The sequence below is a fragment of the Oculina patagonica genome, chromosome 11 (genome assembly GCF_052425735.1).
Source record: "Oculina patagonica isolate OP01 chromosome 11, crgOcupat, whole genome shotgun sequence".
NCBI lineage: Eukaryota > Metazoa > Cnidaria > Anthozoa > Scleractinia > Oculinidae > Oculina > Oculina patagonica.
This window is the reverse complement of record NC_135768.1, coordinates 21,944,197-21,960,872: the sequence shown is the minus strand read 5'-3', so window position 1 is coordinate 21,960,872 and position 16,676 is coordinate 21,944,197. Positions and strand designations below refer to the sequence as shown.

General features: G+C 38.3%; 1 protein-coding gene across 1 annotated transcript; it reads right to left on the bottom strand.

Moving 5' to 3' along the window:
* Positions 1–292: 292 nt before the first annotated feature.
* Positions 293–14,567, bottom strand: LOC144630672 (uncharacterized). Its single transcript, XM_078489038.1, has 16 exons — positions 13,401–14,567; positions 12,166–12,517; positions 11,312–11,405; positions 9,940–10,457; positions 9,108–9,314; positions 8,537–8,678; positions 8,009–8,154; positions 7,652–7,775; positions 6,936–7,098; positions 5,523–5,644; positions 4,851–4,978; positions 4,339–4,464; positions 3,497–3,693; positions 2,985–3,168; positions 2,021–2,109; positions 293–981 (listed from the first exon to the last, which is right to left on the bottom strand). The coding sequence occupies exons 1-16, from the start codon at positions 14,522–14,524 to the stop codon at positions 444–446; spliced, it is 4,254 nt and encodes a 1,417-aa protein (XP_078345164.1). The 5' UTR covers positions 14,525–14,567; the 3' UTR covers positions 293–443.
* Between the last annotated feature and the right edge of the window lie 2,109 nt (positions 14,568–16,676).

Here is a 16,676-nt window from a genome sequence, read left to right as displayed (position 1 = left end):
ACCGTGTATGATAAATAATAACAAAGACAATTGAAAAATTGTCATTCTTATTATTTGTTAAACCATTGAATATGGGATTTATTATCCTACTACATTTACTACATTTATTTAGCCCCAAAAAGGGGGTACTGTAGTTTATATACTAATACTGTCTGCTATTGTAAATTTTCACCTTTGACATTTTGTGGTCAAATGACCGCGTCGTCGTAGGCGAATAATAAGTTGTCTTATGGAACTTTATTTGAATATATGGCTTGTCGCATATTATGTATTGCGAATGGTGGCAAAACTGAAATAAATTCGATGTAGTTTTTGCAAACCTAAAAAGCTACTTAACTTTCTAGGCTTCGTCCCTGCAATGAAAGGAGTGAAGCAGGCACGTGCGAGTAAAAGAAATGGCGGCCATCAATAGGCTATTAATAACAGATGTAATATATGATCGTTTAAAATCTTGTGTCTTGATAGATATTCTTCCTGTCCTCTTGTTCGGCTTGGGGTGTTACTGCGGCAAGGTCAAAAACTTTATCGGTCGAAACGGTATCACCCAATGAAAGATTGCGCCGTCTTGTTGTATTCGGAGTACTTTCTTCGATTACAGGGAACGTGGTACTTCTTTTTCTAGACACCCCGAAATTCTGATTCAAGTTGACTTGGTACTGTTTGGTTATTCTGTGGAAATCCTTTATTTGCAACTCAGCGCTTTCCCTCTTCTCATTCATACGCTTTCGAACGCTCTGCCATCGCACTTTTCTAGAAGACTGCTTTCTTGATATTCTGGGCTCGCTTTCGTGTTTAGTATCTTCCTCTTCTGGGATGGTCTTGATATAATCTTCTGGATGTTTTATGGTGTGGAAGCCCTCATCTTCTGTGATAATTCCTAAAGTTGACTTCCGGCGAGCGGTCTGAACTACAGGAAGTGACTTATGCAGTGGCTCGACTGAGACTTCTAACACCTCGTCCTCTTTATAAAATGTCGAAGACCTAGAATAATAATTTTAAAGGAGAAGAAAAAAAAGAAATGTTTTGTTTTGTTTGGAAGTAGTTTCGTCCCAAGGCTAATACATAGTAATTAAACTTGTAGCTTAGTGAGGCTCCCCGCGGGTTTCAGAGAACAACATGGCCAAAAACGTTTTGGCAACGAGGGAAATAATGCAAATAAAAGTGGGAACAAGGAAAGAAAAGCATTAAGGGAACAGGGAGCACCAAATTGGAGAAATACTTTTAGAGAACACGGGAACACAAGGCAAATTTTGTTGGGAACAATTAAAGGATCTTGGCCCCTTGGGAGGTCCTCCTTAACTACAGGGTGTCCGACCACACTCAGATAAATATCCTACGGCTACATAGCAAGCACACCAAGCTGAAAATCCTCAAGAGCTGTGTGACCTCTGTTCTCCTGTACGGCGCTGAGATGTGGAGGATTACATCAACAGATATCGAGCAACTAGACGCTTTCCACCGAAAATGTCTAAGAAGAATCCTCGGAATATTCTGGCCAAACACCATCTCTAACTGTGATCTCTATGAAAGAACTAAGCAGAGACCCATCTCAGAAACCGTGAAGGTCAGGCGATGGAGATGGATAGGTCATATCTTGAGGAGGGAAAAAGACAACAATTGCCGAGTTGCTCTCACCTGGACCCCTGAAGGTAATAGAAAGCGAGGAAGACCCAAGATTTCGTGGAGAAGAACTGTGGAAGGTGAGCGTAAAGACCTGGGCTGGACTAGCTGGAATGAGGTGGAACAGCGAGCAAAAGACCGTGAAGGATGGAGGACGTTTCTGGGTAGCCTTAAGCTCCAGTCGGAGGAGCGAAGAGGATGAGTGAGTGAGTGAATAAGTGCTACATATCATGCATTTCAAGAAAGGCTATCTTTTTCTGATTTTTCAAACAAGATTAAACGGTCAATAGTTTTTGGCTCAACGTTCAGCTTCGACAGATCTGGGTGTTAACTGTTTATTATAAAGGCTCTCTCCTGTTGTGTCACAGACATCTTACCACCTTTAAATTGCATGACTTACTTCTTGGTGAATAAACTCGTTTTGATATGTTTCATCTCGAGAAATACCCAGGAGAGAATTAATGACAGCACCGTCATTCCGAGCATTATCTGAAATTAGAAGAGTTTTCTTCAAGTAAGCATACGGTTTGTTCCACACATTGTTCTATGTGCAGATATAATGATCTATTTTGTTTTTGTTGTTGTTTTGCTGTTGTTGTTGTTGTTTACTTTATAGTTGTTGTTGTCAGTGATGTTGATCATAGTGGTTATGGTTGCGGTAATGATGATGATGATGATGATGATGATGATGATGATGGAAGAGGAAGTTAATAGTAGTTAAGACGGAATCCACTAGGAAGTCGAGTAATATTTATTAAAGTTGGACAAAAATCAATTTCCAGAATAATTTAAATCCTATTGCGTTATTTCCTACCCTTAATAAAAGGTAAAGATGTAAGTAATTATCCGTGATAACACCAACAACAATTTCTTATCAGAGTCTGAGAAAATGAATTTCAAAGTTCACAAGGTATGGGCAAAATCTCACGTGTAGCCATTTTGTAAATTCGTCTTAAGCGATTCAGTGGAATTCAGCGGAACTTCAAAATGTGTTTTCGATGTGTGGTGTTGTTAGAAAAGATTTCTTTTGATAAGATATTTGAAGCAGTAACAAAAAAGTTTGATATAAGGTGGAAATAATTCTGGTACAATAATTTCTTATCAGAGTCTGAGAAAATGATATTTAAAGTTCACAAGCTATGGGCAAAAGCTTACATCTTTTAAGCGATTCAGTGGAATTCAGCGGAACTTCAAAATGTGTTTTCGATGTGTGGTGTTGTTAGAAAAGATTTCTTTCGATAAGATACTTGAAGCAGTAACACAAAAGCTTGCAATCAGGTGTAAATAGTTTTGGTACATAATTTTGTCCAATAACTACTCGAAGTCCTGGCGGATTTCCTCTTAATGTCTTTACACAAACCTACCGCCAAATTTTCATAGATGTTGACTGTATCAAATCCAAATCTAGCCAACACAGCATTCCCATTTGTGCTGATGCAGTTCAGTTTGGAGTCGTTTTCACATTTCAGCTGAACATCTTGTAACAGGACTTTAGTGATAGCTGAGAAGCCATAGAACACAGGATTGATGTAGAATAACAAATTATACCTAAAAGGGAAGAACAATAGAACAGACATGATGGCGGTAGAAACGGTAAAAGGATTTAACAAAACGTGATTAAAAATCTAACGGACGAAAAGTGCGTAGCCGTCACTGCGTTTACGATTTTAGCTCTGTCTATCTAAAATAAATGGCATCAACTGTTATTATGGGCATTTTACAAATTCTTAAAGCAAGTCTTACAGAGATCGCAATACTGACAGTGTAGCCATTTATGAAATTGACCGCCAACACTATTTCCTGTCACTGATGCATTTCAATAACTTATAGTTTGAAATAAATAAAAAAGGGCGACTCTTGGAGCTAAAGGACTCACCCAGGAGGCATTGCAGGCCTAGGTACTATAAAACCCCCAGAAAATCCTCCAAAAGCGGACACCATTGGACAAATTCGATGAGCGATTCCCGGATGAGCACAAATCACCATCATGTAGACCGCAATCCAAGTTTGGTTTAAAACCAATGAAATGATTGTTACCAGCACGAATTTCCACAAATCATATGACGTCATCACCTGAAGAAAAAGAAGAAAAGCTGAACTGAAATGTACATTAAGCTTTTTGGATTGAAAAACCAACACGGTGATCACGATTTGCACTATCAAACACACAGTAGCAGTTTTTTCGTACAGGTATAATTATTATCGTTTGCGTGGCAATATAAGATACAACGGACCTATATTATGGAATGAAATTGATGAGAGATTTAAGATTCTATCTCCTTATTCATTTAAAAGAGAATTATCATTGCATTTCATTAATTTCTATTAAGTTTTTCAACTAATAATTTAATTTTGGTATTTCTGCCATTTTTAATTTTTTTTTCCTTTTTCTTTTTACTATTATCTTTTTGCTGTTGTTGTTGTTGTACATACGTGTTTAAGAAATATTTGTTCTGTAATCTACCACTTTAAATAATTGTGTAAAATTGTAAAATGTAAAATGCCTCTTTTCTGACGTTGTATTTATTTTAAATTAATAAATGGTGGTCACCCAACTAGTTTAGCTTTTTAGTTATTTTGGGTGACCAGCAACTGTTTGTATTTTTAATTTATTTATTGTTTAAACATTTCTTTGTAATTTTACAGTTCAAATAAACTTTGTTGTTGTTGTTGTTGTTGTTGTTGTTGGCATAACTTTATAATGCTTGCGTGACTTACCATGAAGTACGTCATAACAGAACACACTAAAACAGGAATCACGCACAGAGCAGCAGTTCGTACGTATGTTTGAATCACATTCTCATGTGACCGGCCACAGCCATCTGCACGCTCAAGGCGAAGTATCTGCAAGTATTAACCAAAAGAAGCCTTTATTAAAAAATTAAAACGGCATCAAAAGTTTGGAAATAAAATATGGCTATAACAGCACTGATCCTGAATTCTCACTAAGGCAGTAAGGGGAGAGAGAAAGAAAAACTCTAAGGACTATATCATGATATGTCAGTCACTTCTATCACATACAAACTTGTCTCAAAATGAACTGAATCATGTTGCTAATGGTTTGAACGGTAGAACCACATAAGAGAAATACTTCCAAAATATGTACTGTCAAAAATGAACAAGATTAAAACATCTTAATTTGGATTTCTATAGCATCTTAGTGAACTGTCTAAGCTATCACATGCACCATGCCAAATCAATGTCAATTAACTACTACGTGGGTTACTTACATTTAAAGCTTTATTGAGGTGTGCCATTAAAATTGCACTCAGGAACAAAGGACTGGAAACGGTGTAAATGCAGTATGCTGACATCAGCAAAATTCCATCTTTTTCCTCTGCCTGCCAGTAAACAGTTCCTGGCAATATTTTAAAAATGCGAAAAAGTTTGGTCATTAGTACAGCGGAAGGTCATAACTTCGACTGAGAATTTTTCCGATTAACTTTTGGTACTAATTTTTTTTTTAATTTTACATGGCACCTTTTTATTAACCAAACAAGTTACAAATGATACAGGGTTTTGCAGTGCAAGTTTAACAATTCGCTTCTCGATTGCTGTTTCGCCATGTCCATGACAAAGCTAGGGTCATTGCCTTAATGACTGAAATTGGCTGGCTCTACATCGGTTTTAAAGGGTCTGGTTAAATGATGTATTAGATTCTGTTACTTTTGCGAAGTCAACACTTTATCTCTGAAGAAGACCGCAGAAGGCGATCGAAAATGTAGAGTCATTTTAGCATTTCAGATCTGTTTTAAACGTTTTCTATATATTTTAGCTATGAACACAGATCGCTCCAGCAGTTTTATTCATGCATTAGAGTATTACTACTTTACTTGAGCTTGTTTATACCCCGATAACTATCGCAAAATCTGAATTAATCAATATTTTTAATGATGTATTACCTATTATTAATCCAAACGTGAAGAATATCAGAGGGAAATAAGTAATCTGCCCAAGTGTTTGTCGCACGGAAGTTCTGCCTTCCAGGACGAATATTCTGTTGAATGATCCTGCACCGTTCACACTGGCAAATGAAAATGTTGGTTAGTCTCTATTTGGAAATAATGTACGTTACACATACACATTTTAAGATTTGGTAGGGCACTCACATCAGTCAGCTTTCACCTACTCCCAGTATCATGAACTTATAAAGTGTTCCACCAGTTGTGACGTAGCCTGCGAGCAGGCTTTTAGCGGGGTACGGAAGAAGGATCTACCTACAGCTTGCTAGCAGGCTACGTGCTCAGAAGATAGACGTAGGTTTTGGGTAACAGATAATTTAAGGAAACTAAAAGGAAACTTTATTTAACCAGGGTGGCCCATTCAGCAACGAGGCTGGTATCCATCGGGGTCCTGGGACAATAAAATTATGTACAAGATGAAAATGTTAAAAATATAAAATTTGAACAAATGTTTATAAAAACTTTAAAAAGCATTAAAACTAAAGCTAAAGTAAACAAATTCTAAAAAATAACATTTACAATTAAAAATGCCTAATTATCATACTTTTAAAATTATTTAAGGACGGGACACTTTTAACATAGGCGGGTAATGAATTGTAGTACATATATCGTTCCTGTGTACTTAAAAGATTTCTTGTCGATGTTGCGTTTGGGCTTTGGTGGGTGTAGGTCGTTACTTCTCCTAGTTGCGTGTTCGTGTAGAGCCCTGTTTCTTGTAAAAAACTGGTTAAGATATAATGATAACTCTGACAGTGTAGCATCGCGGAACAGGCAGAAATAGCTAGTTTGCCGGCACGGACCAGAGGACTGTGTCTGTGTAAGTGGAATTATGGGTAGCTTTTTTAGATATGTATAGTTGTTACTCCAGTATTAAAAGTTTGTTTTGTAAATCTAAAGATATTTCTTCCCTGTCGTTCATAATTACTAGTAGCTAGCAGGTTGATGGAAGTTTTGCAATAAACTGGTTTTGAGGTTCTTGCTGACCTACAGGCCCCTGTATCTGCACTGTTGTGTGTGTTTTTCTGGGTAGTATAGGCAAAATTGAGAAAATTAATAAGGGAATAACGACCATGCACAGGTAACTGAAACTTAGTGACTAGAAATTGATTAACACTGTAGCAAATTTAAATAATTGAAGGAGTTGACTTAGCCCCCGATTGTGCTAATTTACAGCTAAACAATTCTGGCTTTTTTATTCAAACCTGTTCACAGTAATTCCCACAATATTTATTTTTTTTTCTTCAGTACATATATGCTTAGTTATTTCATAGCACTACTTGACTAATTTATCTTGTTTCTTGATGTTGGCATGTTGAACGTCTTACTAGTCACTCACTGCATGTACATACTTACTCTTTCTTCTCGTTTTTCATTCTCATCAAAGTTAAAGCATTTCTGTCCTGTCTCTGTGACGTCTTGATAGCTTCCTGGACTGCTTGTGGTTCACCACTGCTTTGGTAATAATCCAGAATAAAGCGGCGAGCTTGACTACAGTTGAGTAAATCCATGATGGTGTCTGATTATTACAAAACCAGAAAAGTGTCCTAATTTATTTTTGTGTAGTTTTGTCTTCTTTAAGCTTTTCAATGAAGAAGAAAGGCTAACATGAATGAATGATGAATGATTATGGTTCTTGTATAGCGCATTTACAGAGCTCAATGCGCTTCACAATAAGAGTTACAGGGCGGGATCGGACATCAGCATATCAGGCGCTTTTGGCATCCGCTATACGTCCATGTATATGATCTCGTCCCACCACTCAACCCATGGATACATGTGAATAAGCCAGACCACAACACCGGGAACTCTGTGCCCTACTCACTACGATAAGTGTGTGGGTTTTTTAACGTCCTCTCCTGAACATAACACTGAAGATGCATGAGACGGGGCCTGTGGTTTATGACCTAAAATATAGAAGTGTTAACCTTACCCTTACATTTAAACCAGGTCTCGACTATAAAAACCAATCATTTACACCAATCATTTAAAAGGAATCTTCCACTATTGAATATTCCACCATTTTAAACTAAAAAGCTAGCATTTTAAAAGAATACTGCATGAAAGCAAACCTGCAGGATTTTTTGCATCAATGTTTGGCGCGTCTTCACTGCGCCTAAATTCTTCAGTTGTTGACTGGATGTAAGCTTTAAGGAAGATAGAGGGGGCCACGGTAGGATCGCCATAATACGCAACCTGTTATGTAAAGGGAAATATAGAAAGGACGGGGTTCATTAGTGGATCGCACCTCAAGTACCCTAGAAGAGACATTCTGGTCAAATGTAACATTTTTTGGGTGTTCGAGTAGTTTCATGGGCACTCGAGGAAAAGATAGACGAAACTGAGATACCATTCAGCAAGTTTATTATAACTATCATAATTTATCATTTGACACAATTATACATATATTAGTTGTTCATTTAATTTACCTGACCATCACATAAGAGGAGAATCTTGTGAAACAGATGGAAGATTTCCAGTCTCGGCTGATGAATGGTGAGAATAACAAGTCTGCCTGACTCAGCTACAAGATTCAGATGATTTAACAGCTCAAGGGAAGATGACGCGTCCAGACCTAAAAATATTTGTTAGATATGGTTTATATTTTATTGGACGCGGACCAAGTGATATTGAACCTCTTTACGAACATAATATACCATATCATGATGGGTCATAGAAAACACAGCAAAAACGGTTTGATTTTGTGAAACGGCGGCTTTACAAATGGCCGAAGGCCCCTTCGAAGTGAGAGCGATTGACAATGGCGAAAGCAAAAATGGATTACAATAAGAAAAAATCTTAAACGAAAGACTCTTCGATAACCAGTGTTTTTTGTGAACTTTTTGGTGTACAATTCCGAATGGGAATGTTGGCAAAACCAATGACCTTTTGGTACCGCGAGATCCTTTATGTTGAAACATATGAAAATATTATGAAACACAATTATACGAAGTTACCTGAAGTTGGCTCATCAAGGAAAAGTACAGATGGCAGGTTGATCATCTGAAGAGCAACACACAATCGACGTTTCTGTCCTCCACTGAGACCTTGACCCACAGATCCACCAACAACTGTATCAGCCAGGGATGTTAGTCCAGTCTGTAACAGTTATTTTATGTTATTTTATGTCAGAATTGGTAAGAGGTGAGAGAGACCTAATACGACAAAAAAAGTACCCGACATAAGCCCTTATGACCAGACAGCATCAGTATAACAGTGAGAAATTTAAGTAATTTGATATTATAAGTCTAAGCAGAAACAAACAATACAGTCGAACCTCTTCTTACGGACACCTACATAGTTCGAAAGATTCCAAAATTTATACAAACTCTACTTCCATACTACGGAAACTCTTTCCCGTCCCGTTAATGACTCTTTGATGTCATTAAAGAGGTTCGATCGTTGTTCACTCGCATTGGCAAGACAAAGGCATTATTAGAAAGGGCGAAAAATCTCCAACTTAGAAAACACACGATATATATCTCGTTAAAATTGTTAAGGCTATTTAAAACATAGAATTAAGAATACCTCAGCGAGTATCTGCTCTACTCGTTCAAACTTTCTTGAGTGACTCATTGATTTAGGCAGCCTCATATGTGCAGCGAAGAAGAGATTCTGTCGAACAGTCAGTTCTTCATAGTAAGGTACAGCGAGCTGTAATACATAACCAATCTTACGAGAGTACCAGTCTTGCACACCAGCATCCATGCTAACTCCGTTGATGTACACGTGACCCTGCAATTACATGGAAGGTAAAGTTTGAAACTGATCAGTGAGCATACTAGCATACTAGTACGTTCTGTAAAGTTAATCAAGCGTGGAATCGGTTTAAGTTGGGGACAACTGGTCAGAAGATTCGAGAAGACCCAGGGCGGAGAATGATAAGAAGAAAAGGAACGATTTCGGTTGTAGTGAGATGGCGACAACAACCAGGAACAGAGCAGACTGCAAAACCTTTGTTTTCGCCTGATCCTATGCGACCAGTAGAAAGGATAAATTAGGATGATGGCATTGATTCTCTTGCTCTTGTAACAGGGAGCATTAGATTGTAGAACGAGTTCTTGTTTTTGAGTACCATATTTCTCAAGAGTAAATTAATGTGTTCGTGTGCTAATGGGTTGTAATTCAAAATAACATCATGCAAGTTAAATTAAAAATTAAATTAATTTTCAACTATTAAAATAATGGTAAAAAAAATTTACAGTGACAAAAGTAAGTCCATCTTACACCACGATGAACAATAAACACATTTTTTAATTACATTAAGCTCTTTCGTTTTTAATCCTAAAATATATTATAACTGTCTTAAGTTTAACGTCGTAAATTGAGGGCATAAACAGTAAACAGTAGTGTTACATACCCTGCTATACCCTTGTCTTCGTCTTCCTGTCAATAAATCTAGCAAGGTTGTCTTTCCACATCCTGAAGGTCCCATGATCGCCACCAGTTCTCCAGGATTAAAATAAACTGACACGTTCTTCAAAATCTGCTTTCGCTTTGGCTTCTTGTCTAATGTATGACAATCTACATGGAGAGATTCTTTGGAGGGATCAATAAATCTCTCTCTCTTTGCATCACTCTTTTTGTCGATCTCAGTCAAAGGCACCGTCGTATTAGTTAAACCATTTTTCACTGTAGGAAAATGTACAAGGCTTTTCTTTGACGAGAATTCAATGACAGAATCATCAGTCGGAGGAGGTTTGGGCTGGAGGCGTTTCTCTTGGTCAGTTGACTGGCTATCAGAGCTGTCCATGCTTGAGTCCTCCTCGACAATAACATCTTCCAAAACCACCGAAAAAGCCTTGTTATTACGCTTGGCAGCGATGGCGCTTTCTGTTGGCTCTTTCTGAATCTCTTCATCCATTATGGCGGTGTCTCCTGGGTACGACAAGTTTCTTATGTTAATGAACAATCAATCAGAATGAACACAAGATTGAAAGAAGCAAAAATGGCCGAAAAATTATCCCCTGTGATACGCAAGAATATTGACCGATGCGTTGAAAACGTTTCGGTCTGTCTTTCTGCCTGCCTGTCCTTTCGTCTGTCCGTCTGGCTATTTATTCTCACTGATCAGCACACGGCATTCATGTAAAGCAGAGTTATTTTAGTTTAGTAGAAACTCAACCGTGTTCTATTGAAAATCCGCGAATCTGATTGGTTCTCCAACTGTTTTCTATTCGCTAATAGAAAACGATCGCGCGCTCGTTGCTCATTTAAAGATTAATTTTTCCGCATTTTTGGCTTATAAGTACGTAAAATTGTAGGTTTTTGGACTGCAGTACTTTAAGAGTCTCTACTAAAATAATTAGACTACTCGCACTCGTTTTCTATGAGCGATAGTCAACTCGGCTGCGCCTCGTTGACTATTCGCTCATAGAAAACTCGGGCTCGTAGTCTAATTGTTAAATAGATTAGTATTTTTTAGTTATTTGTATTGTATTTATTACCATTAGTATTTTATAATTGTATTTCTGATGATTTTACCGTGTTTAAATAAATTTACTACCTACCTACCTACCTACCTACCTATCTGTCTGTTTGTGTATCTGTCTGTCTGTCTGTCTGTCTGTCTGTCTGTCTAATTGCCTGTCTGTCTGCCGGTCGGTCTATCGGTTGGTCGGTTGGTCGATCGGTCTTTATACAAATGAAAACCATGGCTATTTTATTCTCACTGGTCAGTCACGATGATTACTTACGGCAAGGCACTTGATGCACACAGGCTTCGTTCTTACCTTTATCTTTTTTCGTCTTCTTAGCAACATCAACTGAGTAGCTTAATAAAAAGCAGGCAATACTGATTATTTCGTTTGGACGACACGGTGGCAGCTTGAAGAAAACAAAACCAAAAAAATGTATTTTTTTAAATGAAGTTCTTAATCTGCTTTAAAAGGTATCTGTTGCTTTTTTGAGTTTTTATTTGTTTAAAAGGGTCTAAAAGTATAAATACAAAATAAAATAAGCGTTCATGATTAACTTGTACATTGGACGTCACTGTTTACTTCACCCATTACGGGATTTAAGGCCAGATAAAGCTTTATCTCTGTCCATCAGATATGCGTCTTGCTTTACTGTGGAATAATAATTCTATGCAGAGAAGTGCTGGGCATGTTGAAGTGAGAAGGATAGCATGAATGTGCAGCGTAGCATCATCTGCTCAACTTATGACTTACAATGGATGACATGCCAAGTGACGCTTGTCGTCACTGGCAATACAAAAGAGTGTAAAAATAAATGACTAATAAATATAAGGCAGATAGAGCAGTTTTCAATTGAGTGTCCGACCAAGACCAAAATAATCACTCTGGCCAATGACAAAGAACGCGAACTATCTAGTGAACCAATCAAAACTTGAAGCAAATACATGTAGCCGGCACGGGGTACGGGAAAACGTGTGCGAGTGAGTCACGATTGGTTTTGGTTTTACTTCTGATTGGTTGAAACAGGGCGCGAGTTTTTTTTAACCAATTTCTAAGCGTAGTAATGCAAAACAAAAGAAAACGCGTATTACCTTCGCCAGTCAAGTGAAGACCGCTCCAACGTATAAGTTAATACTAACTTAATAAGCTAATACAAATATTTTGTTTACCTCGCTTTCTGTCAAGGAAGTTTCAGGGTCATTCAAGAACTGTTTTTGTTTTCTCGCTAAGTAATACTGATAAAACATGAATACTGACTTTAACCCAAAACACGTGACAGTGATAACCAACGACAATACAATAACGATAGTTTCAATAGTTGGTCCCCAGTCCACTGCAGGATCTGTGAACAACAATTGACGGGGACAGGTAGGGTTGCACTGGGCTCCTATACAGGTGTCAGTCATTCTCATAGAAGTATCACGTGATTTGACCCATGTTGTTATGAAATCTCTGATGCTGGTGCTATTAGCTCCCGTCACGATTTGTACTGATTCCCAAGTTCCGCTCTGTATTCTGTTCCTGTTTAAAAATAAAGATTTTTGTAGCTGTAGTCATTATGATTTAAACTTGTACCAACCGAATAGTTAATGAAGCGCAGATTGGCCAATTTGTAATAGTACACGATGGGCGTCTTGCTAACACCAGTTATAACAAGGCACGCGAGGCCCATGGCTACTTCAGTGCAATGTTAACCCTCGGACGTACAAGCAAACTCATACCCAAACTATCGTACAAGGGGGTGGTGGATGAAACCCCTACCCAGAGTTTTCGTCTTATTAAGGCGCAGCGAAATATTTTTGCAATGAGTAAAAAGCCCGTAGCAAACTCTACAAGATGACATATTTTTTGTTGGTTTGTGTGTCGTCACGTGACGTCATTACAGCCGCCACCTTGGATCCGCCATCCTGGATTTCACCAATTTCTTAAAAAGTCAGAAAATAACGGAAACTGATGCAAAATCAAGCCAGAATGCTTATAGAATGCAAAAATAATCAAATCGTACAATTCTGTTTCAAAAAACTGGAAAAAAAAATAAAGAAAACTGTTAAAAATGACGATTTTTGGCAGGACCGGCTTGTAATTATTACGTTTCCATGGCAACGTCAAATATCATGGACACATGATTAACATTTCAAAATTTCCGCAAGGGATGAATAAACAGCTACTGAAAGTTTCAGCATTGTAGAGTAAATCTACTTTTCAAAATTTGAAAAAACCTTAAGGGGGTGGCATCCATCCCCATTGCTTTACATTTCGAGCCAATGACATCTCCAGAAGCTGTACAAAAGAGTTTTACTAATATTACAGCCCTGCTTAAAGGCCCAGCCTGTCCGCAAGACAAGCTGGTCGCTAAAGTAAGTCATTATCATGAAACATGAACGTTGTTGGTCATGTGACTTACCTAAACTTTCCAGATCCTGCTGCAACTTCAAAGGAAGGTGGTAAAACACCATTTTCATCCCACAAACTTGACGTGACGAAATAGACGTGCTGAAAACAGGCTGGTATGAAAAAGCTTACGTTTGAAACTTCGTTATTAGTTATGGTGACAGATCCATTTACTTCTCCGCCATACATGTTAACAACAGATAGAAAATCTCCAAAGTTTTCATCCGCCGTCTTTCCTTCGTCTTCAAGTCTTTTAAAAGCGTCTCTCAGCAAGAAAGAATCGTACATGCTAGAAACGAAAAATAACGGGACACTCGAGGGATAATACCCGCGCGAGATCATGCACGACGCTGAAGGACAGCATGTGTGGCCATGCGAAAAATCCATACACGCACTCAAAGAAATATTCGCAAATGATAAAAATTTGGGATTCACTTGAGCTTGTAAACTGCCCTGAAAGTCAATAAACCATGCTGAATCGACGATGGATAACAGTTTACAGTTCATGCCACGTGATTTGATAACGTTATTTAAAACCCAGTCGGCGTGGTTCAAAACTCCGATCCCTCCAGCACTACTTCCAGAAAGAATAATTTCTTCAGCGTCACTTAAGTTATATTGCTGCAACAGATCATGGAAAACAGAGCGAAATATCGTGTGTCCTCTAAAACTGAAGTTATCTACAGACGAATCGTTGACAAAATGGAACGGTTCTTTGGGATTAGTCTTTAATCCAAGCCATAAATCACTGCTACAGTAAGGTACAAGAACATGAGTATACTCAGAGAATGTCGGATTTTCATGCTTTGATGCTGACAGTAAATCTCTACCAGTTATTTCATCAGGCAAGATATTTGATGTCATAAACATCGTTGAATTCTTGTTCGAATAACGTTCATTGCAGTCTTCAAACGAGGCACAAAACCCACCACTTTCGAAGAACACAACCCATTTCTTCCTCGACTGAGGTCTAATATAGAACGCAGCTCTGGAATTATCATTGCAAATTGCGTCTGGATCACTAATGTATTTTTTCTGTAATTCGTTTGATGTCTTCGCCGTTGAGATGCAATAGACGCAGAAGACTGCAACTAGAAACCAATATTTCTTGCCCTGTGCCATATTTGTGAGCCGCATAAGGTACGCGGAGTCACATTGTGTAACAACCGTTTTCCACGGAATTATTGTAATATTTCAAGTCGTCAGATTTCGGAATTGCATTTGTCCACAATAACCATTTTTAAGGTCCAGAGGTTTTTCAATGGGGCTGTTTTGCACGTCACGTTTTGTGTTAATGAGTGGAATATTTAACACTTTTGTTGAGCAATGACTCGTCAAAAATGTATTATTCAGGAAAAGCATGTTGTTTTCAATTGTTAGTATTCACTTAATATTCTTGTTCGTGTGCGTCAAATATATACATCATTCAGCAAATAACAAAAACCTTAATCGTGCTTCGTTACACTAAGGAAGTGACGAAAGTACTGAAAGAGTAGAGAAAGCATTGCTGGTATCATGTCCTCACCACTTCCTTCTGGGGTAAGCTATATGCCAGGTCACGCTCAAGAACAGACGTAAGGGTTGTTAAAAATTTAAATATTTTATGCTTTCGCCCAGGCATAAACTGTATTCACACGTATCATTCTGCAAAGTTAAAAAAAACTTAATCTCGCCTTTTCCTGTTATAAAACAAAAAAAAAATTTCGCCCCCGTTTTTTTCCACACACTTGTTTTTTTATTCTCACGTGTTACGCAAGAGCAATGGTGAGTGGAATATATTAATTGTTATGACGTAGGCGCGTTAAACAGATATTATTCAGCGACCAAGAACGTGCTGCCTTTGTAATGACATCTACAAATGGTTAGACGTTCTAGTCTTCTCTGATAAGGACGATAAACCGTAGGCCCCGTCTCCAGTGTTATGATCAGCAGGGGACGTTAAAGAACCCCCACACCCTTATCGTTAAGAGTAGGGCACGAAGCTCCCGGTGTTGTGGTCTGTTCTTTCACATGTATCTATAGGTTGGGTGGTGTGGTGAGATCATACACATGGACGGATAGTGGCTGCCAAAGGCGCCTGATATGCTAATGTCCGGTTTTATCCCATAATTCTAATTGTGAAGCGCATTGAGCTTTGTAAATTACGCTATATAAGAACCTATATCATTCATTCATTAAACAAAAAAAGCAAGCGATAGTCGTACTTTAAGAAAACACTACTGTCGCTAAACAGGGAAAACGCTGGCTGGCCTGCATGCAGCTCTCAGGTTCTTTATCTGAACTCTTCTTTCAGGCTCTCATCACTTCTAAGAACAATTTACGATTGTCGACTTAGAAAAGCAATTATATTCTCAAGAAACCCGCCCTATTGCTCTTTGGACTTAGGGAAGGAGCTATTTTTATTATTTGTTTTGTTTCATGTACAATAGCTCTCATTTTGTATCAAGCGCCAGTATTAATGTAAAATCACATAATTCTTTAATTGATCCCACGCTCAGGCGAGTATGAATGAGTTGTCGAGAGAGTGAACAGTTTACATCAGTTGTTTTCTCCAGTATACCAGCGATCCGGAATACGAAATCCTTAAACTAAATAAAGTTGATGGATATTCCGCTAACGAAGTGAGTCGGCGAGCGAAGCGTGCCTACGGGGTGCTCGCTTCACTCACCGACTCATTCAAGCGGTTAGCTTGGCCACTGTTGCGTGTCACCCAAGATGAGCCTGCTCGCATGCAGATTGACATTCCGCCCGCCCATTTTTTCCTATCCGGGCAGAGTCTTCCTTTGCGTCATCCGCGCGAAATCATTCAGCGGATCATTTAGCAATCATTTAACGAAGTGTTTGAAATAATCGAATTTGTTGCTCACGAGCAACAAAACCTCAAAGGTCAAGACCAATTTGCTTTGCTTCTACACACTGTTTGCCAAAACTAACACTGTAAGTTACCTTCACTCAAGGAAAACAAGATCTATAACTTTTAAACAATCCAATTAATAACTGTGAAAGCCAGCGACACTCCATTGAGCTGGAAAGGTCACAGAAAAGGGCAGTCAGAGCGGTGTCTAGAGATAAACATGAATCAAGCTAGAGCTTTCAACAATTATTGGTGCGTGCTATTCTACTTAGCAGAAGGCTTCAGGAATAAAATATCCAGACCGGGGAGGGAAAGTGCCCGCGCTGACTTTGAACGCTTATAACTTTTTTAAGATTCAACTGAACGCGGCCAAACTTTGCGAGTTTATCTAAAAATTATCTGGGAATAATTTGGTGGGATAGGTTGTTAGGTCAG

Coding starts and splice junctions, on each gene's coding strand:
- LOC144630672 (XM_078489038.1), bottom strand. CDS start 14,524: ATGCGGCTCACAAATATGGCACAGGGCAAGAAATATTGGTTTCTAGTT. Junction 12,518..13,400: donor GCAGGATCTGGAAAGTTTAG/GTAAGTCACATG, acceptor ATTTTTAAACAG/GAACAGAATACAGAGCGGAA. Junction 11,406..12,165: donor CTTCCTTGACAGAAAGCGAG/GTAAACAAAATA, acceptor GTTTTCTTCAAG/CTGCCACCGTGTCGTCCAAA.